The sequence below is a fragment of the Urocitellus parryii genome, chromosome 1, assembly GCF_045843805.1.
Source record: "Urocitellus parryii isolate mUroPar1 chromosome 1, mUroPar1.hap1, whole genome shotgun sequence".
Taxonomy (NCBI): Eukaryota; Metazoa; Chordata; class Mammalia; order Rodentia; family Sciuridae; genus Urocitellus; species Urocitellus parryii.
In genome coordinates, this window is record NC_135531.1 from 76,531,051 (window position 1) to 76,556,215 (window position 25,165).

The 25,165-nt window shown below is 32.0% G+C and overlaps 1 protein-coding gene across 3 annotated transcripts in view; it reads left to right on the forward strand.

Annotated features, from left to right (window-relative positions):
• The window catches only part of Slf1 (SMC5/6 complex localization factor 1), a 72,892-nt gene extending 48,077 nt beyond the window's left edge, over nucleotides 1-24,815 (forward strand). For all 3 annotated transcript variants that reach the window (XM_026385877.2, XM_026385878.2, XM_026385879.2), the window contains 7 exons: nucleotides 8,483-8,630; nucleotides 16,258-16,403; nucleotides 17,419-17,582; nucleotides 18,360-18,493; nucleotides 20,382-20,474; nucleotides 20,878-21,060; nucleotides 23,735-24,815. In XM_026385877.2, the coding sequence (XP_026241662.2) occupies nucleotides 8,483-8,630; nucleotides 16,258-16,403; nucleotides 17,419-17,582; nucleotides 18,360-18,493; nucleotides 20,382-20,474; nucleotides 20,878-21,060; nucleotides 23,735-24,216 (1,350 nt within the window). In that variant the 3' untranslated portion in view covers nucleotides 24,217-24,815. The remainder of the gene's footprint in view (nucleotides 1-8,482; nucleotides 8,631-16,257; nucleotides 16,404-17,418; nucleotides 17,583-18,359; nucleotides 18,494-20,381; nucleotides 20,475-20,877; nucleotides 21,061-23,734) is intronic.
• Nucleotides 24,816-25,165: the final 350 nt, after the last annotated feature.

The window sequence follows — 25,165 nt, forward strand, 5'->3', positions numbered from 1 at the left end:
CTTTTATCATTAAATGAATTAGGATATTATTTTTGTCTCTCTGCTTACAAAAATTTTTAACTGATTTTTTAGTGATTACTGTTCATTAGAATGCTATGGAAGAGATTATTCTTGTTTGTAGGAGGGAATGTTGAAGTATCTATAAAAATTTAGTACTCAGTAGTTTTACATAATTAAATGAATCCATAAGAATGTACTGTGGAGCTGGGCGCAGTGGCCCATGCCTGTAATCCCAGCAACTCCAGAGACTGAGGCAGGAGGATCAAGAGTTCAAAGCCAGCCTCAGCAAAATAGAGGTGCTAAGTAACTCAGTGAGACCCTGTCTCTAAATAAAGTACAAAAAATAGGGGTGGGAATGTGGCTCAGTGGTCCAGTGCCCCTGAGTTCAATCCCCAGTAACACTCCCCCATCCCTCCAAAAGAGAATGTATTGCACCATGGTACTTAATGATATGAAATTGCAAACAACATAATTCCCTAAATCTTCACAGTGAAATTATTAAATTATGTACAGATCTCTTCTGCTATTCTATACAATTGTTACAAAAGGGACACCTCTGTCTAGATAACTTGACAAGGAATGATATCTATTACATATTAACTAAAATGGGGGAATCCAGAATATTTAGTGTAGTAAAATTAAACCAGTGTATAAAGAAAATGTGTAAAGAATAGCAACAAACTGGCATGTTTTGGGTGCATACTAAATATTACTCACCTTTCTCTTTAAGTATGATCTGCTTTTGAGACTTATCATCTATTTTTTGTGTTAATTCCTGCTCTTTAATTTTTAATTTTTTACTTTCTCTTCTGTATTCTCAAATGTTTAGATTTATTTCTTCTTGGTTTTTCTTTCTAATACTTAATTTCCTTTGGAGTACAATTTGATCTTCATTTTATAGATTTGCTACTTTAATGTAAGTCATGCTTATTTTTTAAAGTATTTTCTATTGTCAGTTTTTATTTCTTCTTTGATCCAAGAAATAATTTTAAAAAGGTCTTTTAAAATTTCTAAATGGATGGGGTTTTGTTAAAATGAATGGGTTTGTTTGACTATGCTTTTCTTTGTTAATTTCTAATGATAAATTATAGTTAAGGAATGTGCCTAATACAATTTCTACTTTCTGGAATTTACTAAACTTTTCTTTTTGTCCCTTATAAGATTAAGGGCTAAAACATGTTTTCTTTGTGGTTTATGGTGTTCTTTGTCATCTACTATATCAAACTTAAAATTATTTTTTAATCAACTCTTCTGAATTGTGATTTTTTTCATTTTTTAACACTTTATTAATATATAAATAGGACCATTTTGTTTTTCCGAATTCATATATCACTATAACTGCTAGAGTTGTGATGCCTAAGTACTATAAGTACTAGTTATGATGCTTAGTTAGGAAATATTCTCCTTGGAGGCAGTTAACAGTGATTTGAGTGGAAAGCTTTAGTGTCAAAACTATGCTCTCTTATTAGTTTCTCATCATATATTTTCTCAGATCTATTTTTTCTCCTCTACTGTTTAAATTCCAATTGAATTTGTATTACACTTCCTCTTCTTATCCTCTGTGAGTTTTTGTTTTTTCTTTTCTATACTTGTAGCATTCTGAGTAGGGCATTTTCATTCGATTTTTAGTTTACTTTTTCTCTTCAGCTACATCTTAATGTATTGTTATACATGATCATTGCGTTTTTTCCCTAGACATTTTTTACTGCCTGCTATGATGTGTTTTTATGGTGACTAATACCCTACAAAGTTTTTTTGTTGTTGTTTTTGTGGTGCTGGTTATTGAACCCAGGGCCTTGTGCATACAAGGCAAATACTCTACCAACTGAGCTATATCCCCAACCCCTTGCAAAGTTTTTAAGGTTTCTTTTGTATTTGAAAATGGGACAATTCACAATAGCTAAACTGTGGAGCCAACCTAGATGCCCTTCAGTGGATGAATGGATAAAAAAAAATATATGGCATATATACCCAATGGAATTTTACTCAACAATAATAGAGAATAAAATCATGGCATTTGCAGGTAAATGGATGGAGTTGGAGAAGATAATGCTAAGTGAAGTTAGCCAATCTCCAAAAAACAAATGTCGAATGTTTTCTCTGATATAAGGATGCTGACTCAGAGTGGGGTAGAGAGGGGGAACATGGGAGGAACAGATGAATTCTAGATAGGGAAGAGGGTTGGGAGGGAAAAGAAATGGGCAGGGGACTAGCAAGGATGGTGGAATGTGATAGACATCATTATCCAAAGTACATGTATGAAGATACGAATTGGGTGTCAACATACTTTATATACAACCAGAGATATGAAAAACTTGTGCTGTATATGTGTAATAAGAATTGTAATTTGGGGCTGGGGATGTGGCTCAAGCGGTGGCGCGCTCGCCTGGTGTGCGTGCGGCCCGGGTTCGATCCTCAGCACCACATACCAACAAAGATGTTGTGTCCGCCGAGAACTAAAGAATAAATATTTTAAAAAAAAAAAAATTCTCTCTCTTTCTCACTGTCCTCTCTCTTTAAAAAAAAAAAAAAAAAAAAGAATTGTAATGCATTCCACTGTCATTTATTTTTTTAAAAAATCAATTAAAAAATTGAAAAAGACAATGGCAATAAGTTTTTATATAATCTATGACTGATTATTTCATATCTGAAGTTTTTGTGGGTCTGTTTTTATTGTTATTTCTGCTGTTTCCTTCCCTAGTGCTTTTTAATTTTTCTTGCAAACTAGTTATCATTTGCTATGTGCTCTCAATTACATTTGAAAAATTATTTGTAGAACTAGTTTGCCAAAGATCAAAATATCTTCCTCTAAAAAGAATTTCTGTTTACTTCTGCCAGGTGCCTAGTTGTACTACCAGTCAAGGAAAGCTCTAATCCAATGTCTGTCTCATGGGCCTTGGGTAGTTCAAGTGAAGTAAAAGGGTATAAACATGTAGTTTTGCTTTTGATTCATTCTTAATCTTGGGTGAGGTCCTTCAGTGTCTTAGCTTATTGAGAATTAGGCCTTAGACTATGATCTCCCCCTCCCCTTTTAAAACCCCTTTTCCCTAGACTCCTCAAAACACAGTTTTATATCTCAGCTTTTTTTGATAAAATCAGCAGGAATCCTCAGAGCAAAGTCAGTTAGCTTTGAATGCTTTGCTTAACTAAAACTTCTTTTAGATCTTGGCTTAGCAATTACTCATAATTTATTGTTTCTTTTCAGAAAATACTTTAGTTCATCCAACGTTTTGTTTTCAAAAATGGTTTTATCAGAATTCCCTAGGATTTGATTTACAGAAATTCTTGCTGGGCGGGCTTGCTTGCTTTCTTTCTTTCTTTCTTTCTTTCTTTCTTTCTTTCTTTCTTTTAATTTTTTGGTTTGTTTTGGTTTTTGTACCAGAGATTAAACCCAGGGGTGCTTAACCACTGGGCCACATCCCTAGACTTTTTTTATTTTTATTTTGAGACAGGGTCTTGCTAAATTGCTTAGGGCCTCAACCTCCTGAGCCACTTGGATTACAGGCCTGTGCTACCTCCCTGGCTCTAGTTTGTTTTGTTTGTTTGTTTTGTATTTGTAGTTTGACAGAATGCCTTTATTTATTTTTATATGGTGCTAAGGATCAAACCCAGTGTCTCAAGGCAAGCAAGTGCTGTATCACTGGGCCACAGCCCCAGCCCTCCTTGCTGGTTTTTAAAGTTCTATTTATTGGGCATGTGATTCATGCTTCAGGAAAGAAAGAAAAAAAAAAATCTTTTAAGGGTGTTAGGGTTTTTTCTTTTTTGCAAATCAACATTAAAAATTAGCAAGATTACTCCTAGGTATAACTGGACTTCTTTGGAATCAAGTAATACTATATGTGACTATAACCAGGTAGATAGGCACATTTTTGCACATGTATATGATTTTAAGAGAAGCATGACTATATAAATGTATAGAAATTGAAAATATTCAATGTTTAATCTTCAACCAAAATAGAACTATCTACACCTAATTATCAGAGTTGATTATAGTACTTGTAAGCCAGAGTTTGTAAATTACCATGTCTCTTTTTTCTACTTTTAATAAAATAAAATCATTTAAGAGAGAAAATATTATAGAACATTTCCTTTCTTCATCCATTTGATGAAATTTCATATTAATATCTCAAATCAATAACAAAACTGATGTTTTCACATTTTACTAAATCACCAATGGATAACCACAGATAAGAAATTGCTAAAGAAATAACTGATATAAATAGTAATAGATTTATATATATTTAACTTGAAGATTTTTATTCAAATTTATAAATAAAAGCAACATTTGAGAAGCAGTCTGCAATAAATTGTAGCATTAGTTATAATATCAAAGCTAGTTTTAGATTTTGCAGATTAATATTTTAACATTTGAATTGCTTAAATTCACATAAACTGTTTTTTTTTTATTGTATTACCTTTCTGTTAAGAATTCATTCTTGCACTTAATTAAATCTTTTTTGGCAGTTTCTAGTTCAAGAATTCCACGCATGTTCACCGACATCATTTTCCTTACTGTAAAGCATTTGTTTCTTGATTTGCTGAGTTGAAGCATTCAATTTAAGTCATTAGCTAAACAGAAGTCCTCAGTTTATGCTAATATTGTTTTGTCACAATGTCAATCAGCAAGTATTGCAGAGTGACACACTGGCTGTGAATTTCATTGTCATTAATCTGAGAAAGCTTTGGGCTTTCCTTGGCAAAGAGCAGAGGTGGGCTGTGTCAAGGTTATGGAGGAGGTGTGAATTTTACTAAGCTTTGGTGGTTAGACCCATTTTTCCTTGAAATGTCCTTAAGAGCTATTTAAGCTTAACCCCGCAATTATAGGTAGAAATAGAAGTTAGTTTATATTTAATGATTAGAAACTTGAAGCTAGAGACTTTAAGTAACTTACTAAAGGTGTCACCGCTTATTAGGTCAAATTCTTGATTGGTGTCCAAGTCTGGTGAAGCCTGCTTTCTTATGTTTCAAATACCAGTGGTTAAAGCAAGAAGAGGCACAGTATGTGCATTATGTTTGCATCTTTGCAAAAGAGTAGTTTGTCATCTATTTCAGTGGAATATTGTGGAAATTCTTAACCTGGGAGTCTTAAAAGGCCATGATGTTAGTGTGTTCTGTGTTACAGAGTAGTCAGTTTTGGGAAAATCACCAAGTTTATAAACTGGAGATTACTTGTACTACAGCAAGAGAATAGAGAACTGTACTGACAATGTCTGGTAATACACTTTAACATATTAGAAAGGAATTCTAAGGTAAATATATGTGATATATGCAAATCATGTCTTTATTTCTTTGTTAATTCTTAGGGCATTCATGTTCTCTTCTTTCAGCTTTAGCAAACATTTCAGTATTTCAAGAAAGCTTTTTCCTTTGGTTTATTTGTCATTTTCTTACTAATCTACTTCTGAAGCATATATATCCATTATACTAGAAATAGTAGCATTGTTTATGCACTTGAAGTGGCTTTGAGTATAATCCATGGCACGATGTCTTGGTTATGCTAAGTGTCATAATTAAGAATATAGTATAAAAATATCTAAAAACCTGATTTGGTGATGTCTTTTTTGTAGAATACATTTATGGATCAGAAGTAACATGCATGTTTAGCTCAGTAACACACTTAAAAAAATAACTTTACCAGGATCTTTCCATGGTAAAGAATCTACAGTTTTTCCTCAAAACCACTTTTGCCCATCTCTAACTGCTTAATAACATTAATATCAAGGTAAATTTAATATTAATGTTCAATTAAGATTTCAGATATAGGTATACATACATTTGTCTCAGGAAAAAGGGAAAGTCCTATCTGGTTGATTTTACTAATTTTGATTGGTGGATTGCTGGATGTGGTTTTGTGTGAGACTTAGAGATTTATCTTGAGGGCTAACTTACCTCACAGTCTCAGAATTAAGGATCTTAAGTAATCCTGATTTAATATAAACTTGAGATGGGGACTACATTCAGAAAACAAAATGTACTAGTCCCTTGTTTATTTGTTTTTTAAGTGATATCATTACTGATATTCATATGTATAATATTGGAGGAAACATTCTGTGGTATACATATGGACATGATCAATTTGCTATTTCAGGTACTTTCACTGTGCTGTTTTATGTTCTCTTGACAACTTGAATGATGAGAGTAAGGGTTACCTTAGTTGCTCAAAGGGATCACATCTACATATTTGGCTTTACAAAGAATAGAGTTGTTTTCCTGCAAATTAGAGATTGATACTGAACCCTAGATCGTAAATCTCAGATCATACAAAGGAGGCTTTGGTATTGGCGATATGGCCAATCTTGCAGTTAGCTCCCCATACCACACAGTTGCAGCTGCAATCCTTTTTAACTAAGCCTTCTAATAAGGTGTGAAGGAGTACTGCTGTTACCTGCCTGTTTTCTGACCTGGTAGGATCAGGCCATGTATTGTGGCCCCATATCATATCAAAAGAAGACCATTCCTTCTTTAAGTGTTTACTATGCAACTTAAAATCCCCTCAACCCCATGCTTCAGGATCTCTCTCCTAGATTATAAAACCCAGCCCTGACAGAATGCAGTGTGCTACCATAGAATATAGTAGGGTGCCAGAGGACCTGTACAGCTAGTACTGATTCTCACTATGAGTTTTCCTTCCATAAGCACTTTTTTTGGCAAGCCTGATGTATGTGCTGCTTGACCATTTGCCTGTGTTTGCACAACAAACCAGAAATAGAACTTCCCTTTTGAAATCATTTGTGTAGTTTCTTCTTAAGATAAGGAATAATGCCCTAATAAAGTGCAAAATATACCTATAGGAGATTCATTTGCTAAGGGCAGAAGAAACAAATCTAGCAGTCACTGAGGGTTTCATATATTAGGAATTTTTCTGTCACTAATCCCTTTTAGGCATTGTATGATGACAGAAAATAGCAGTTACAATTTATTTGGCTACCATAGCATTTATTAAAATCTTCTTAAATGTCTTCTACCCAACTGTTAATTTAGTGATTTTTTTTCATACATCCAACATGCCTAGACAACAAATACCAAGAATATAGAAATTTCAGCTAGTTTTAATGTCATTTTTAAAAAGTGTTTATATTTAAAATTAAAGGTGTTTTTAAATATTATTTTCACACTTTTTCATCTTCACACTGAATTTAGTGGATTAAAAGGATATTTTTAAACTAGAGTAAATCACTCTCTAAGGTTTTTATGCTTTTATATAATATATAATAATACTTCTTTTGTGTGTATGCCAATTATTGAACCTAGGAGAGCACTCAACTACTGAGCCATATCCCCAGGTGGCCCCCCGACCCCACCTCCAAGTTGCTGAGGCTGGTTTTGCACTGGTGATTCTCCTGCCTCAGTCAGCCTGGCTGCTGGGATTACAGACGTGCACCACCACACTTAGCCTTGCTATGTTTCTTATAGGAATTTAATAATATTTACTATAAAAGTGACAATATAAATAATATTTATCTTTTGAAGGCTGATCTCTATACATATTAAAGTTAGGTATTTAATATAACTTAATTAAAATTTGAACCACTATTTCTTTATGACAAATTGGCTAAAGTTTTTATTTGTTTTGTTTTTGTCTTTTTCTGAAAAATGTCATTTACATAAATGTAAAGGATAATTCTATATTTGAATAGTAAGGGTAGCAAATCTATCTGCTTTTATTGTCATATGTTCCTGTTAACAGAAATCCACAGAAACCATGTATTTTCTCATTGTTTTAATTGAATTATTGCCTGAATAAAGCACTTTACAATGTCAGAAAAAAATTATTTTAACAGTTTGCTGTAAACTATTCCCTAGAGAAATTATTCTTTTTCTTGTTTGTATACAATTGAACATCTCTAATCCAAAATTCTAAATGTCCTCCAATCCAAAACTAATTAACCTGGTGCCACAAGTGGAGACATTCCACACCTGGCCTCTTTTGATGGGTTTGTAGGCCCACTAAAAATATCATATAACTTACCTTCTGGCTGTGTGTAAGATATATATGAAACAGATATGAATTTCTGTGTTTGTACTGTGTCCTATCCCAAGATATCTCTTATGTATTTGTAGATAATTTCAAAGTTTGAAAAATATCTGAAATGTAAAGCACTTCTTGTCCTAAGAATTGTAGATAAGGATTACCCAAACTGGAGATAAATTCTGTGTGTGTATATGTGTGTGTGTCTGCATATATATATATATATATAAATACATTTACAGAATTTGTAAAACAAGCCAGATATATATGTGGAAAGAGAGAAATATACATACTTGTGTACATAGAAAGAAAGGTGAAGGAGTTGGTGGGTGAATGAATGGAAAAAGAGGGAAAACAGGAGTTACTGTACTATGGTTCTTAACACTGTCTTTTAGCATTAGCATTCTCTTTTTTTTTTTTTTTAATAACTAAGCTTAGCCTCAAAAAGTACTCAATGATAGAGATGTCATATTTTAATATATTTTAGTAATGTTTTTCCCATCTTAATGTTAGGTCTTCAAACATGAACTAGCTTACTTATTGACTGGAATTCTTGGAGCAGCAATAGATTATTGGATTTTCCTTGGTCTTAAGATGGGTAGAAATGTGATGAGACACATGTCTGATGACTTAGGAACTTATATTTCCCTTTCATGTGATGGTAAGTGTGTCTTTGTTTTTTCTTAGCCTCATTCTGGAAATTGTTATGTTAATTTTTTTTTTTCCAATTCTTTTGGTGGTACTAGAGATTGAATCCAGGGGACTTTGCCACTGAGTTACATACCCAGTTCTTTTTATGTTATTAGTTTGAATCAGGGTCTCACTGAGTTGCTGAGGCTGGCCTGGAACCTGCGTCAGCATCCTGAGTTGATAGAATTACAGGTGTGCACCACCCCACCCAGCTAGAAATTAGTTTTGACTTTCCTTTAAGCAGTATGTAATCTTCTAATGTATGTTTAATTGATGCTTTCCTTAAAATAATTGCAGATAGATACACAGATATATACAGGAACAACTGAAGATAAAATTACCCATAATGCACCCACATAGATAATCACTTTTAACTTATGTTTTTCTAGTATTTTTAAGTATTTTTATGTAGTTGAGATTATTACTATATATGCAAGTTTGTATTCTTTTTTTTTTAATTGGTTGTTCACAACATTACAAAGCTCTTGACATCTCATATTTCATACATTAGAATCAAGTGGGTTATGAACTCCCATTTTTACCCCAAATACAGATTGCAGAATCACATCGGTTACACATCCACATTTTTACATACTGCCATATTAGTGGCTGTAGCAGAATACAACTGCAAGTTTGTATTCTTATTTTCCTCTAAATATTACAGGAGGTGTCCCCCCCATATATATTATTTATTACCCAAAAGTATTTTTTAAATAGTTTTTGGTTGTCAATGAACCTTTATTTTTAATTTATTTATATATGGTGCTGAGAATTGAACCCAGACATACTAGGTAAGCGCTCTACCACTGAGCCACAATCCCAGCCCCTATAATCCAAAAATATTATTTTGATGTTTCATAAAAGTTGAATATTACTTAATAGTATAAAAATAATATATGGAAAGAAATTTTTTATTATATGGTTATGTATAATATTAATATGGTTTCCTGATTCTATAACTAAAAATTGTAATTAGACAATCTTATGCAATAGTTTTAAAAATTAGTTTTTACCCCCATTTCATTGGAGAAATAGATTCACTTTTTTAAAAAATATTTTTTTAGTTGTCAGTGGACCTTTATTTTCTTATATATGGTGCTGAGAATCGAACACCAGTGCCTCACACATGCTTAGGCAAGCATTCTACCACTGAGCCACAACCCCATCCCTGAAGAAATAGATTCACTTTTTAATGTATGTTTTGTAGAATCTTACATGTTCAGAACTATTTTCAGTATCTTTAATACCTCTAATTCTTTGAGTAGGATGCATCATCAGACTCTTGTCACCTGTGCTATATGAATAATTACCAGTTTTTTTCCTATATAAACACCTAATGACATTAAAAAATGAAACTCATTGAATCAGAATACTTTTTACAAAGCCCCTTATATTAATCTGGTTTATATCACTCATTATAATATTTCCCCCCAGTGTAACTTTTGCTGTATAGTTTTTCTTAATATAATGTAAAAAACTGTTAGCCAACTAGTTTGGTTGCTTTCATCTGGTTATCTAACAAGAAAGGAGTATGGATGAAGCAAATAGAAGTACTTTATATGCATAATTTTCTCACTTTTCCTCCTCACCTTATTATCTAATTTTAAAGTTTTTTCTAAATTAAATGAAGACTGTTATTTAAGTGTTATGACAGAATTCCTTTTCACAACTATCATCTTATGGTAAATTCTAGTCAACTCTTTTACATGTCTAGTCTGAGGAAGGCTTCCCTAAGACCTTATGTATGTTTTCTAACTTCATAGCCCAATTTAGGAAGAGTCTGCTTTTCTAAACTCTTGCCATTTCTTTTTGTTTCTGTAACTCTGAACTCCTAAAATGAACATATTTTAAATCAAGTGTACTTTGTGTGGCACTCAGCTATAAAAGATGATTTTTACATACTTAATTTTCAATTATTTAGACTGCCAAAACATATAATTTTGTTGCACATATTGTAGTGCATCTTAGTTTTATATAAAGAAAAAGTTCTTGAATCCGCTGTCAATCAATTTAATACTTGAAAGAGAGATTCCAGAATAGGAATCCAGGTTATAACGGGTTCAGGATTTATTTGATGATGTCCTCTGGAAAGAGAGGTCTTTTTTTTTATACTACCAAAGTTAGAAGATTTTTATCTAAAGCACTTTGTCTCCTTTTTTTCTCTTTCTTTTTTATTGAGCTGAGGGGGTGATTGCTCTTTCTTTTGTGGACTAGCTGTCCTTTGTTGAGTGACTTTTTAACATTTCTTAGCACAAATTCAATCTTCCTTTGGAACCTTATCATTTCTTTCCCACCGTTTCTACTAGGTAGTGTAGTGTTTTTTGTCCTTTTAGAAACAGCAGAATTCTGGCATTGTTTGCCAGAGTGACAAATAAATATTTGGCTAACAGAATTCCTTGTTTCCATTCTGTAATGAAACCTCTTTGAGTTTGAGGGCCCAGGACAGGATTAGCAATGGCTTTAGAGCCTACCAATACAATTAAATGTGTTATTTCCAGTACACAGTAATTGCCTTTAAGGAAATAAAAGTTATTTTATAGTTTAGTCAAATACATGACATTTGAGCTTTGTGTTAACAGAGTTCTATGTGTAGCTTCAATGCTTTCCTTACTCATAAATTTCCCTTTACTATGAAGTAGGGAATTCTTATTTTCACATGTCAAATTTAAACCTTAGAAGTTTAAACCTATGACTAACTTGAGGTAGAACTTAATGTTACTTTGATAATCATGTCACCAAAATGATACCAAGGATATATAATTGATCACTAATCTTTAAAACTCTAGATGTGTGCTTGGCTAGCATTGTACAACTCCCTGAGTCCAATACCAGTAACACATACACACACACACACACACACACACACACACACACTTATTTCCATAGGTTCCAAATTAGATTGCAGATAGGCTAGTTAAAAATTTCTAGCATATATTTCTAAAACTGGTTCAAATTAAATATTTCCCTAGTTTTTACATTTATTTTATATTATTATTTTTATATTTAATGTTTATCAGGGTGTAGAAAATTAAGTGAACATTTCAACATTAAGAAAACAGGAACTTTTCTATAGCTAAAGTGCAAAATAAAATTATATTTATTATGGGATTTGTAGAATACTACACTTTTCCCTACAAAGTGAACCAGGTATTATTTCTAATTATATCCTTTCTCCTCATATTTTTATGAAGAAATTTGAGAATCATTGACAACTCTTTTTTTCTCTCATCTTTTTATCTTTGGGTATTCCCACATGGGTTGTTTGCTTTTTTCTTTTTTCTTTTTAACATTTTTTTTGCATTCTTTGTTTGGTTTTCCTCAGTACTGGAGATTGAACCCAGGTACACTCTACCACTGAGCAGCACCTCAACCCTTTTTATTTTGAGACAGGGTCTTGCCTAGTTGGGGTGACTGGCTCAAACTGCTGATCCTCCTGTGGCATTCTAGGTAGTCTCTGGGAGTATAGGCATGCATCACCACACCCAGCTTTTTTTCATTATTCTTTGGCTCGGTTACTATCTTTTGCTTTTTCTAATTTGTAAGTAAAGATGCTGTGTTGCTGTAGCATTACTTCCAGTTGAAGATATTGATCCATCTTTCTCATTTAATTTTAGTATTACCCTTGTTAGTTTATAATTGGTGAAAATTAAGGCAATAAATAGTTCAGAAGACAACTAAAATCTTACTTTCTTTCCATCACATCTTGTGTCTATCAGATTCACATTTTGGACAAAAAGAATTTCCTTCTTGTATTTTAAGGTCATGTGAAATTTATTTTCAATGCCTAATTGAAATTCCTAGTCTATTGGCGTAAACTAGGGTTAGCAAACACTTTTAATGTAAAGTGCCAGATAGTAAACATTTCTGGCTTTTTTGTCCCTACTGTCTCTGTCCTGTCTGTGCTGCAGTTTTAGTAAGAAAAAGCAACTGTACACAGTATATAAATGGATGAACATGGCTGTGTTCCAGTAAAACTTTGTTCATAAAAATAGGCAACAAACCATTGTTTGCTAATTCTTGAGTTAAACAAATTTCTTCTGGTTTTTTTTTCCCAATGGGAAAGAATACTTGTCATTAAAATTTTTATTTTTCACGTCTTAAGAGTACTTTTTTAAATATTTTTTTTAGTTCTTGCTGGACGTTTATTTAATTTATTTATTTTATATGTGGTACTGAGAATTGAACCTAGTGCTTCACACATGCTCGGCAAGTGCTCTACCACTGAGCTACAACCCCATCCCTTAAGAGTATTTTTAATAAACCTTCCTTTTCCCTTGGGTTGCATTATTATCTTTTCCTGATATTTTTTGTTTTTATTCAGTTTTACTTTTTTTACATCTATTCCCTTTTAATGCTTCCATGAATGCAAATTTTTATCTTTTTACTAATTGTAATTATCTCCTTCAAAATGCTTCTTTTTCTTTCATTCATTTAACACTTCATATATAGTGAAGGAGGAAAATATAACATGATTCTTGCTTTTTTGGAGCTTTCAGTGGGAGAGGAAGATTGTAATAAAGTTAATGTAAATGTACCATTATACATCATTTAAAAATGTGTTGAGAACAGTTAAAACCAGGGGTTGATACTGAACTACTTTGTATTGGATGATCAAAAAACACAGAACTTGAAAGATAAGCAAAAATTTGGTACATTCAGGGGAGAGTATTCTAGTCAGAAGAGTAAAAATTTACCAGAGTTCTTAAATTAGGAAAGAGCTGAGGCTGTGTGAAGCCTTCTCACCGACTGGTAATAATATCAATGGAGTCAGAATAAGGCCAAAGAAATGGGTAAGGAAGTTTATGTAGGAACTTGTAAGCCATGTTGAGAATTAGAAGCTATTTAACAAGAGAATGGAAAGATCTGGTTAACTTTTCAAAAGATTGTTCTTGCTTTACTTTCTATTTTATTTCTATGAAAGAAAAAGAAGCATTTTGAATGAGATAATTATAATTAGTAAAAAGATAATTATAATTAGTAAAAAGTTATCTGTCACTCATTTTTTCATCTGTCAAATATGAATGTTTATTCTGTGCAATTTAGTGATATACATTCTGTGAGGGCTAAAAAATATGATCCTATTCTTTAAAGGTTTTGCAGTCTTGGCTAAGTTCTCTTGTTCATATGTTATTTTTTATTCTATTTTATTCTGTTACCTGGTAATATGTGGATCCATTAGAGTTTGTATTTCCCTGTTTCTGTAAGCTTACCAAATAGCTTCTTCTTAGATGAATAACTCTGTTTGATAGTGTGAGATTATCTTCTTCAAATTCTACAGTCAGACCTTTTCTCCTTTCCTTTGACTGCCTAGAGTTCAAGTTAACAGATCAATTCATTGTAGTAAACTCTGTGATGGTAAATATAGGCTTTTTAAAGTCCATAAGTAGAAATTAAATGTAACTCCTTTCTCATTTCCTGTTCATAAAAACCATATCTCCATTGAGATCATTGTGAAAGGAGTTATGAGTTTAGCAATCATATCTGTTCAGGGATATGTGAATCTGGTTGTCATATGAATGGAATCATTTGCTAAAGAATCATTTGCTAAAGTATAGTAGTCTGGCGCATTGCAAGAGCCTCTATCTCTTTAATCAAGGCAAGGTTTCTCAGTCTGAGCACTGGTTATGTTTTGGCTAGATGATTGTTGTTGAGATTCTCTTGCACATTAATAGGATGTCTAATAGCATTCCTAGCCTTTTGCCACTAGGGGCCAATAGTATTCCCCTCTCCATTTGTGAGAACCAAAATTTCCCTTGAAGAAAAATCCTACCCTTTTCCTCCTCCTCACTGATAATCAGTTGGTCAAGAAGGGTCAATGACTGTAAGGACACCTGAGCGCCAGCCTTTCTGTGAATACATCTGAGCAGGTGTTCAGTGCGTGACTGCATTGTCCTGACTAAAAGAAACTCCACTCCTGAGTAGAGAAGTCAAGCTTTATAAAACTTAATATGGCTATTAAGTTTCTCATTTAGCCCCATTTTAAAAATATTTTAATTAATACATGTAATTGTAATTCTTATTTGTTGTAACTATTTGTTACTTTTATTGACTTTATTGTTTCAGTGTAGTTAATCTACCATATTATATAGTATCTCAACTTTTTTATACTGTTTGTTTTGTTTAATTTTAGCTCTTTTGGTATCCTATTGTTTGGTATCATTCTTTACTTGACATTCCATTGTTTTATCCATTTTGTTACACAGATAGTAATAATAAAAAATTTATAACATTAAATAGATAACAGGGGAAAGAATCACCCTAGTACTTTATCACTTTCAGTTCATTTGTATATGCATTTCCATCTTACTGGAACACTGATGTTTTTGAATAGCAGAGATTTGAGGGTTTGGGTGTCTTTTTGTTGGTTGTTTTTCATTTAAAATAAGCCCGTAGTCACTGGGCACGGTGGCAACAACTGGAATCCCAGTGACTTCAGTTATTTGGGAGGCCAGCCTAGGCAACTTAACAAGATCCTATCTCAAAATGAAAATATTAGAAGAGTTGGGGATATAGCTCAGTGGTAAAGTACCCCTGGGTTCAATCTCCAATACCAAAAAACAAAACAAAATAAATAAAAAGTAAAAGGGACTGGGATGTTGCTCAACAGTGAAGCACCCCTGGGTGTAATACCCTCCCAAATATAATATAATAAAATAACCTCATGGTAGAATGAATGAAATTTTTTTGGTTTTGTTTTTTAATTGTAAATGGACACAATACCTTTATTTTATTTTTATGTGATCCTGAGAATTGAACCCAGTGTCTCCCACGTGCAAGGGTAGCACTCTACCACTGAGCTACAACCCCAGCCCAAGTGCAACTTTTTAATGAAATCTTTACTTACATACTCGCTATTTTATGTTTTCTTTATTTATCTTGTGCTTGTCTTTCTTCTCTTCAGTAATAGGATTTATGGGTGTTATTAGGAGTAATAGTCTAATATATTTTTTCCTATCACCTCAAGACTGATTGTTGCAAATTAAATAAGTGTGGTCATTCAAAAACTAAGTACTAATTTTCCAAAGAAGCAGCTATTTAATGAGAAGAGATCTTTTATGTTAATTGGAAAATATAGTGATAAAAATCTCATGTATTTTGGTATAATTGTGTGCGTACACCCACAATTGTAAGGCTTTTATTTGATGTAATAAAAAGTAAAATAAGAGTACATGCCATAATTTTTTTTTCTCTTTAAAGGATAAGAATAGGAAAATTACTTTTTTTTTTTTTTGGTGTGTATGTGTGTGTGTATGTAGTTTAAAATAATGTGGATAAATGTTTTTGATGTAGGAACCATCATTTGGTTGAAGAAAATCTACTGATGAAATAGTCTATAAAGGAAAAAAAATTCATTTGAGCACAGTGGCACATATCTGTAATCCTGGTAATTTGGGAGGCTGAGACAAGAGGATCTCAAGTTTCAAGCTAGCCTCAGTAACTTAGTGAGCCTCTAAACAAATTATCAGAATTCAAAGGGCTAGGGATAAAGCTCAATGGTGAAGAGACTGTGGGTTCAATCTCCAGTCCCCTGAACGCCCCCAAAAGAGAAAATATAGAGAGAGAATATAGCTCTATTTACTTCTCTTGTTTTTCTGCAGACTTTTCTTCACAGGAATTAGAGATTTTCATTTGCTCCTTTTCTTCCTCCTGGCTTCAAATGTTTGTTGCCGAGGCAGTCTTTAAAAAGTTGTGTTTGCAGAGCTCTATCAGTATTTCTTCTGAGCCACTCTCTCTTCATAAAATGGTAAGCACTATTTTAGATGTTTTAATTCCTAAGAAGTATCTTTATAAATTTAACTTTTAAATATTCTTAGGTATTTCTAATAAATGAACAGAGTTAACAAATCTTTCCAACCCATAAAAGAACTAGTATTTTTCTATTTCAAAAATAGTTTAATTATGAAAATCAAAGGGAGATCAGTAGAGTAAAGGGACCATAGGGGGATTCTTGGGGAATATTAGCCAAATTATATTGTTATATTGTGTACATGTGCAAATATGTAAAAACAAATTCCTCCATATGGACAACTATAATGCATCAGTAAAAATATAGAAAAAATTCAGTGAATAGAAATTTTTAATCATTTTTTAAAGTAATATATAAGATTATTTTGGACTAGATTCAAAACAATTCCACCTAATATTTAATGGTTTATAAATAACAAAATTTATAAATGATATATATCCTATACACACATACATATAAGTTACATTTGATCCAAGGTTTTCTAGTTTTATTTAGGCTATCCGAATATATATAATTAGGATCTAGTATCTAGCAGTTTCTTCAACAAATAAGAAGTAAGTTTATTTATTGATCATATTGGGTAAATTGTTTTACAACAATACTTACCTTTAAAGTTCTTTTCACTCCTTATTCACTCATTATTCATTTATTTCAGCCTTTCTGTTGAAGAAAATTATTTTTAAAATGGAAGTGACAGAATATAAGTTGTATAAATCATCAATGTAAAAAGTATACGAGTGATTCATAAGTTGGATATAAGACAAATCAACTTTCTTAAATGAGTATTAAAATTGAATAATAAAAAAATTATTTCAAGAAGGTATTTTCCTTCTTGTCTACATGATATTGACATGGAACTATCAGCTTTTTAATATTTTATCATGTTCAAATAAAGTGGAAACTGTAATAGTGAAATCTAGAAAATGTAACCACATTTAATAGTTAATCAGTTAATTTCTTTTTACTGCTATCTTTGTAGTTGAGAAAGCAATATAATAATATTTTGCAACAGGTATATTCCTATTTGCCAGCTTTGGGGAAAACTATTATGCATGGAGCTGGAAAAATACCAATACCAAAGAAAATAGGACAGCGACCTTGCCTTGAATCTCAGAGAGCTTTACTAATGCTGAATGGTGCTAAGCAGAAACATGTTGAAGGACTGTCAGAGTTACCGTAAGTGTTGCTATTATCTCTGCTGTGCGTTATTTTGGAGTCCAGCTTTTTTTGACATCTTCCTTGAACTTTAGCTTATCTGTGTAACTGTGTGAATAACATTGATTAGAAGAAAACTCAGTTTAGACCTGCAAATATACAAAATCAAATTTTCTCTTTCTGTAATTCAAGGAATATATTTTTTTTTTACCAAGATTAAGTGCTTCCCCAAAGAAATAAAACTATTCATCAAATTACTATTTTATACAATTTTTGCCCTGTGATTTGAATCACTGCTTTTCCATAATATAGATGAGCTTTCAGAAGGCATGTTCATGTTGAGATACTCAAGTTGTTGTACTTCCTTCTCCAAAATGAGAAACTTCCTCTAGATGTATGCTGTAGAAAACTCAGAAAGCCTGAATTATTCTCCAAAAGAAAAAAGAGAATAGTATTCACATGAAAATAAGAATTGGGAGCAGAGGCCTGTGTTCTAATCTTAGTTTTCCACTTTATTTTCTCTGTCAGATATGGTTTATACTTGGTTTCCTTTTATTTACCCCACATTGTGTATTCAGAACCTTCTCAATGAGTAGTTGAGGCTTTAAGGCTAGTAAAATGAAAATTAATGCATAACAACTTATTTCTATATGATTGAAATCAATTTTAGAATTAACAGTGAAGACTGAGTGATTAAGGGAATTTAAGTTAGATTTTAAGAAAAATACCGACCATATAATATATGCTGGCATGCCTTGCTGAAAAACAAGCTTTCATTCTTTCTTTCTTTCTTTTCAGGGAGCTGAACCTTGCTAAATGTTCCTCATCATTTAAAAAATTGAAAAAGAAGTCAGAAGGAGAATTGTCATGTTCCAAGGAGAATTGCCCCTCTTTAGTTACGAAGATGAATTTTCATAAGACTAATCTAAAAGGTATTCCAAGTATCTAAATTAATTTATGCTAAGAACTTTTTGTGGTTATAGTCAGTACTTGTAAATTTTGCCCTGATGAATACTTGTAACTTAAATATTGGACTAGATCCAGGAAATGCCTTCCTGGATACCATATTATTTTCTTGTACTGTCACTTGTACAGAGAAAATGATCAGTTAATACCTGGTATAATAGAGTATTCCTCCCTTTCTTTTCTCCCCCTGGCCTTCCAAATACTAAACATAGCGTGCAGCACTCATTGAGCATATTCCAGACTTGCCCGCCTTACTTTTCTATTCCACCTCAACCTGTGTTGTTCAGGATCAGTGTCTTCTGATTTGAAAGTATAATTCAGTCTTCATCTCTTTCAGTCTCAGACATTTTGTGAACAAAGAATGAGGAGTAGGCTATGTTACATAGCTGTGTTAAGCATATGGGCTCTTTTCTTCTAGGCACTGAGCCCAGACTATGAAATGTGTTTGGCTTTTGGTTCTGACTGTACTGGAACCTAAGCACCTAAAGGATGGAATAACTAAGAAGAGTCTTGTAATAATTTACTGTCACCCCTTTTATGTAGTTATCTCTTAACTTAAAAATGTAAGTTATCTTTAAAGAGTCTGTACTTGGCCAAAGTTTTGTTTATAAACTAAATCATATTTTCAATATAGTATTAATATGACACCCATAGAAATAGAGTAAAGCTCTCAGAGTCTTTCAATATGATAAAAATTCATAATTTCATATCACAAATTCAAAATAACGGCTCGTTTGGCTCAAAATCTGAAAAATGTATTACATGAGATCTTTAATATTAACTTCACAAATCAGGGTCTTTTTTCTTTGTTTTATTGTTGCAGAAAGTAAAATGAATATGAATGACTAGTCTGAACAGAAGGAACTGGGGGAGAGGAAGAGAATTGAGAAATAATACAGAAAAACTTGAAAAGCTTCTCTGTGCATGTAAAAGTAATATTTTAGTAGAAGTTACAGAGATATCTGTAAAACTGAACATTATAAAAATATACTACTTAGTATTTTATAGTAAGAACAAGTGTGTTTCAGTATTTCATTTTGTTTCTTAAGCAGTCACCTATAATAAGTTTTAACAAATTTACATGAAATCATCACTTATAATTTATTAATCTTGGTTATAACAAGACGGATATAGTTAATTTTTGCCAGCAACTACTAATTGCATTCCTCCTAGCAAATCTTTGCCTTTCTATTTGTTACTCTTGTTCAGCTTTAAATGGTACTAGAGATTTTTTTCCCGTGTAGTGTGTGTGTGGTGTTTATATTAAGATTCCTCCATTTCTCCCTCTCTGTGCTGCTGTAGCCAAGCCAGACAGCCTATTGAGAAGCAGCAAACCATCTGTTAATGGATTTGAAGTTCTGAATTATACTTGAGTGTGTAGAGGCACTCGTGCTTAGCCAGAAACATTCATTTGAATTAAGCTATAAATGCTGTATAAAAAGGAGCCATACATTTAATGCAGGTTCATGAATAAATTTAAGAGAGGGCAATTGCACTCTAAACTTTTATTGCTGCAAAACCCAGTATTTTTGGTGTTCTCTGATCATTTGGGGATTTTATAGCAGGGCTGAAGCTTTAAAACTTGAACTAGGGGGAGACAGTGCCTATGTTAAACCTTTTGCTGTAGAATTTCATTGCTGAATTGCTGATTGAACAGAAGCTCAATGAATTGGTGGGGATCCCCCCCAACACACACACACTTTCTAATGCAGGAGATGTTTAAACTAATCAAAAGGAAAACTCAATAAATAATTTTCTGGCATGGGGCCAGATCTCCTAGTTCATGCCCTTTGATTATTTTCTTTAGTTGATATCTTGTCTTCTCTGGAATAATCTATTAATTTTTTATGGCAGGAGAAACAGCCCTGCATAGAGCTTGCATAAATAACCAAGTGGAGAAATTGATTCTTCTTCTTTCTTTGCCAGGAATAGACATCAATGTTAAAGGTAAGTTTTAAATCTTTGTGGTTTCATACAATGTCTTAATATTTGTGATATAAAACAGTTTTATATCACATTAAGAAAGAACACTTGAGTTAATTTACCTAAGATATCTTTAAAATATAGCTATTAGCAAAACCCAAGAAATTCATTATGTAATGATTTATAGCTAATGTTGTAGAAACATTTTTGGTGTTTATATTTTGTTCATAATATTTTTAAATTATCTTTAATTATTTAAATTTCTTTTTCTTCAAAGCAATGTACTTACACGGGTATTTTTAGCAAAGTTTATTTTTAATATGAAGTGCGTACAAAATCATACCGATAAGAGAAGTAGAACATCAATACTTTACTACCAGAAGTCCTACTTCTGCTGTTTTAAAACTTGCCTTGATTTCTAATTTAGACAATGCTGGCTGGACGCCTTTGCATGAAGCCTGTAACTATGGTAACACAGTGTGTGTCCAGGAAATTTTGCAACGTTGTCCAGAGGTAGATCTGCTCACTCAAGTGGACGGGGTGACTCCTTTGCATGATGCACTGTCAAACGGACATGTAGAAATTGGCAAGCTGCTACTACAGCATGGGGGTGAGTGCATTTATGCTAAATGGGTTTTGATAAATTATCCAGTTTTTTGACGAATCCCTTGGAAGTAGATAGCATTTTATATTTAAAACCTGTAAGGAAAGAGGTTTTCATTTCATATTAATAAAAAAGTAAGGATAAAAAGTCTCATAGAATATAATCACCTTTTATTAATAGTGATAAAAGCCTTTTCATATTATGGACGCATGTATATATTGTTAAGTCTATTTCGGTTCATGTACAAGAGTGGATTTTTTAATTGAATGTGTTGGTTTTAGATATTAATCCTTTCATTTAATATATGAAATCCCTATGAACTTGTCATTTCTGAAAGCTTATTAGTAAATGAATGTAAATGTTCATGTGATTACTTGAATTTTTTCATGCTTTTTATATGTAACTGTTCAGTATTATTTTTATAAGGCATATCTTTACAGACTGTGAAAAAGATGTCCTAGAATCTTTTTCTTCATTCACATTTTGCAGTCAATTAAATTAAAGTAGAAGAATTTTCAAATGGTAATAACTGTTGTGCAGGGATTTTATAAAAAAGGCTAACTTAAGCTTAATATTCAACTACTGCTCTTTCTACTGATATTTAATCTTTGCTTTCAGCAAGCTCCTTTCTTTTTTCAGTAACATTCTTAAATCTGAGCTGAATATTATTAATTTACATCAAAATATTCAAACTGATTTGTGTTTTAAGAAGAACAACAAAAGAAAATTGATGAGCTTATAAAACAAAAACAAATTTATGTAAATTTCTCATTGCTTTCATGTACTCTAATCTTAGAAATTAACATGATTTTATCCCATAATGAAAGCATTGGATTCTTCATAAAAATGAAAAGCATATTTTGGGGGGGTTGTCTTTTTTTTTTCTTTTCTTTCTCTCTCTCTCTTTTTTTCTGTATATACATATAAGAAAGGTTGTATAGCACAATAACATAAGCCATTTGGTTATTTATAGTCTTCTCCTGCCCCCTAAAGGCGTTAGTGTGTCTGTTTTACTAACCATTTCATAATCAATATATTTCAGTTCTTCTGCCTTCTTTTTTAGTATTGTTTACTAAACATAACATTTCACCTCCTAAATGTTTTATTTTTCTACTCCTAAGTGTTTTGTTTTTCTACTTAATTTGTATATGACATTCAAGCCAATAGTTGATTTTGCTTCAAGTATTAATATAAAAGATATTATATTAGGTCCATTTCTGTAGTAGACTTCAGTATTCCATCAGCCAATTTGAATTTTATCTAGTGAATGATAGTAAATGGATGAGCTCCTTGACCTGGGAGAGGAAATCTACTTGTTCTTGAATTTATTAAGGTCTTTTGACAGTTGTACAAGACTTAGTATTGCCTCAGTAATATTTGGTTTAAATCTGTTACATCGTTTGACATTATCATGTAGTAGCTGTATTATCTATCCATTTTGAGTAGTTCAGTCTTGAGAGTAATAATTTTAAGATTGAATTTATGTCTCAAAAATTTTTATTTAAGTATTCATAATTTTGTCTTTTTTAATATGAAATGCATTTTATATCTCAGTCATTATGTATGTTTGATCAAAGTTACCATTAGGAGGTTTAACAGTTATAATATGTTCTCTCTGTGATAATATAATCTTCAACAGTGTGACTTTCTAAGGTGTCTGCTAGTACTAAAACCTTTATATCCATTCTGACATCTTATTTATAACTAAGTGCATAAATTATTGTAAGATTTGGTACCTAATACTCCTTTGTTTTGCTGTGCCACCAAATACTATGTTATTTTTATTTTGCCCTGTTATATCATCCTTTACTACAGCATCCTAAACTATATCTTCAGTACTTCTAAGTAGTTAGATATATTTAGCTTGGATAGACAGATTAAGATCTGAGTTTGATACAGAATAATTAACACTTAATTTTGGGGGGATCATTTACCTATACTAAAATCAAGCATAAACAAGGATAAAAGAAGTAAGGTTTTCCAATTTTTGTACTACCAAAATTGTTGACCACCAGTGGAAAAGAGCACTACTTTCCTTCTTGGTAATATTATGAGACAGTCTTGGGACTCTTATGGAATTTAAGAAAAATATGTATTTTGTTAATTTCCTTTTTTTTTTTTTTCTTGTGATGCTAGGGATTGAACCCAGAGCCTTGTGCATGCAAGGCAGACACTTTACCTACTGAGCTATATCCCTACCTAGCCCCTATTTTGTTAATTTCTTACAGAAACTGAAATTCTTATTTTAAGATGATAATTAATAAAGTTTTATAAAAGCCTTTTTCATTTATAATCATATATACTGTTTATTTAACTCAGACATATACTTTTTTTTTAATGAGGTAACTTTTTATTTTATTCATATATTTTTTTAAGTGGTTCTAAGGATTGAACCAGGGCCTCATATGTGCTAAGCAAGCGCTCTACCGCTGAGCCATAACCCCAGCACCTAAGGAATATACTTTTAATCTCATTAGGCAATTGACAGAATTTTGCTTTTTTTAATGCACCTTTATTAGGCAGTTAGTATATATAGCCACTTAATTATGCAAACATGAATTAGTTAAAAATATGATTATAAATAGAAAATTTTGGGGGGAAAAAAGAGAGAGAGAACAGCTGTTAAGTTGCCAAAATAAAAATATTTTACCCTTAACATTTTGCATTTTCTATTTTACAGGCCCAGTGCTTTTACAGCAGAGAAACTCTAAGGGGGAATTGCCCTTGGATTATGTAGTATCACCTCAAACCAAGGAAGAACTATTTGCTATTACAAAACTAGAAGACACAGTGGAGAACTTTCATGCACAAGCAGAGAAACATTTTTACCACCAGCAACTTGAATTTGGTTCATTTTTACTTAGTAGGATGTTACTAAATTTTTGTTCGATTTTTGACTTATCCTCAGAGTTCATCTTAGCTTTCAAAGGGTTAACTCATCTAAATGACCTGCGTATGCCTTGTAAAAGTTATAAAGAAACCCCTAGTTCTCATACTGACTGGTTATTGGATCTTTATGCTAGAAATATAAAGACATTGCAGAAGCTCCCAAATATTCTTAAGGAACTGCCTGAGAATTTGAAAGTTTGTCCTGGAGTACATACAGAGGCCTTATTAGTGACATTGGAAATGATGTGTCGATCAGTCACAGAGTTTTCATGATGATGCCAAAAAGTATGAGTCAGTGTTCTAAACATGTTCAACTTGCTTTAGTCATTTAGTACAGACTTCATGGCTTACTGACAGATAGTAATTTTATTTATTTATTGACAGACTTTATAGCCATGAAAAATTTTAAAAGCTCTTCATCAGAAGTATAGTCTGAGCTTCTGTCTTTTTATAGTGTGTAGAATTTGACTCAGAAGTAAAAAAACAAAAAAAAAAAGTTTGGTATCAACTATTTTCATTAATCTGATTTTTTTTTTGTTCTGGAATTGATATTATTTATCTACTCATTGTAAATGTAAAAAATTTAATTTAAATATTTTTTTCAAATCAATATGTAATGTCCTCTAGGTGTTCTAGGTCTTAGAATCATGGTAAGGATATTCATGGAAATGTGTGTCTGTAAACTTGTAACTACCTTTTCTTCTCTATGGGTTGATGGACTAAAATATACATTTTAGTTTTGTGTGTTTCCCAAATAAACACCTTTGAAATTTAAAATGTTAATTATTATTCTTATGTTTTTAAATGCACTTAATATGCAAAGTCTGACAGTTCCATCCCTTAATCTGTTTTATTTTAGCAGTTCATGTACAAAGTATATTACTGTTCCATACAACCAATATTCTGTAAGTAAAAACATTTTCCTGCATAATAAGTTCTATTAAATATTAAGATTATAAGTGGCATTTAAATACTAGATGTGAGATTATCTAAAAATGTTATGTACAAATATGAATATACAGTAGTAATGTTTCAAATAACAGGTTTTACAAAATAGTAATTTATAGTAAAACTAAAAGACAGGGCATGGATAATAACCACTTTTAAAATTGGAATTTCTTCACTATAAAATAAGTTACATTGTGCTACAGCTGAAAAGAAACATTAAAACTTCCATTTAGCTTTTATGTAACTAAAGTGATGATCTCAGAAATTAATCTAC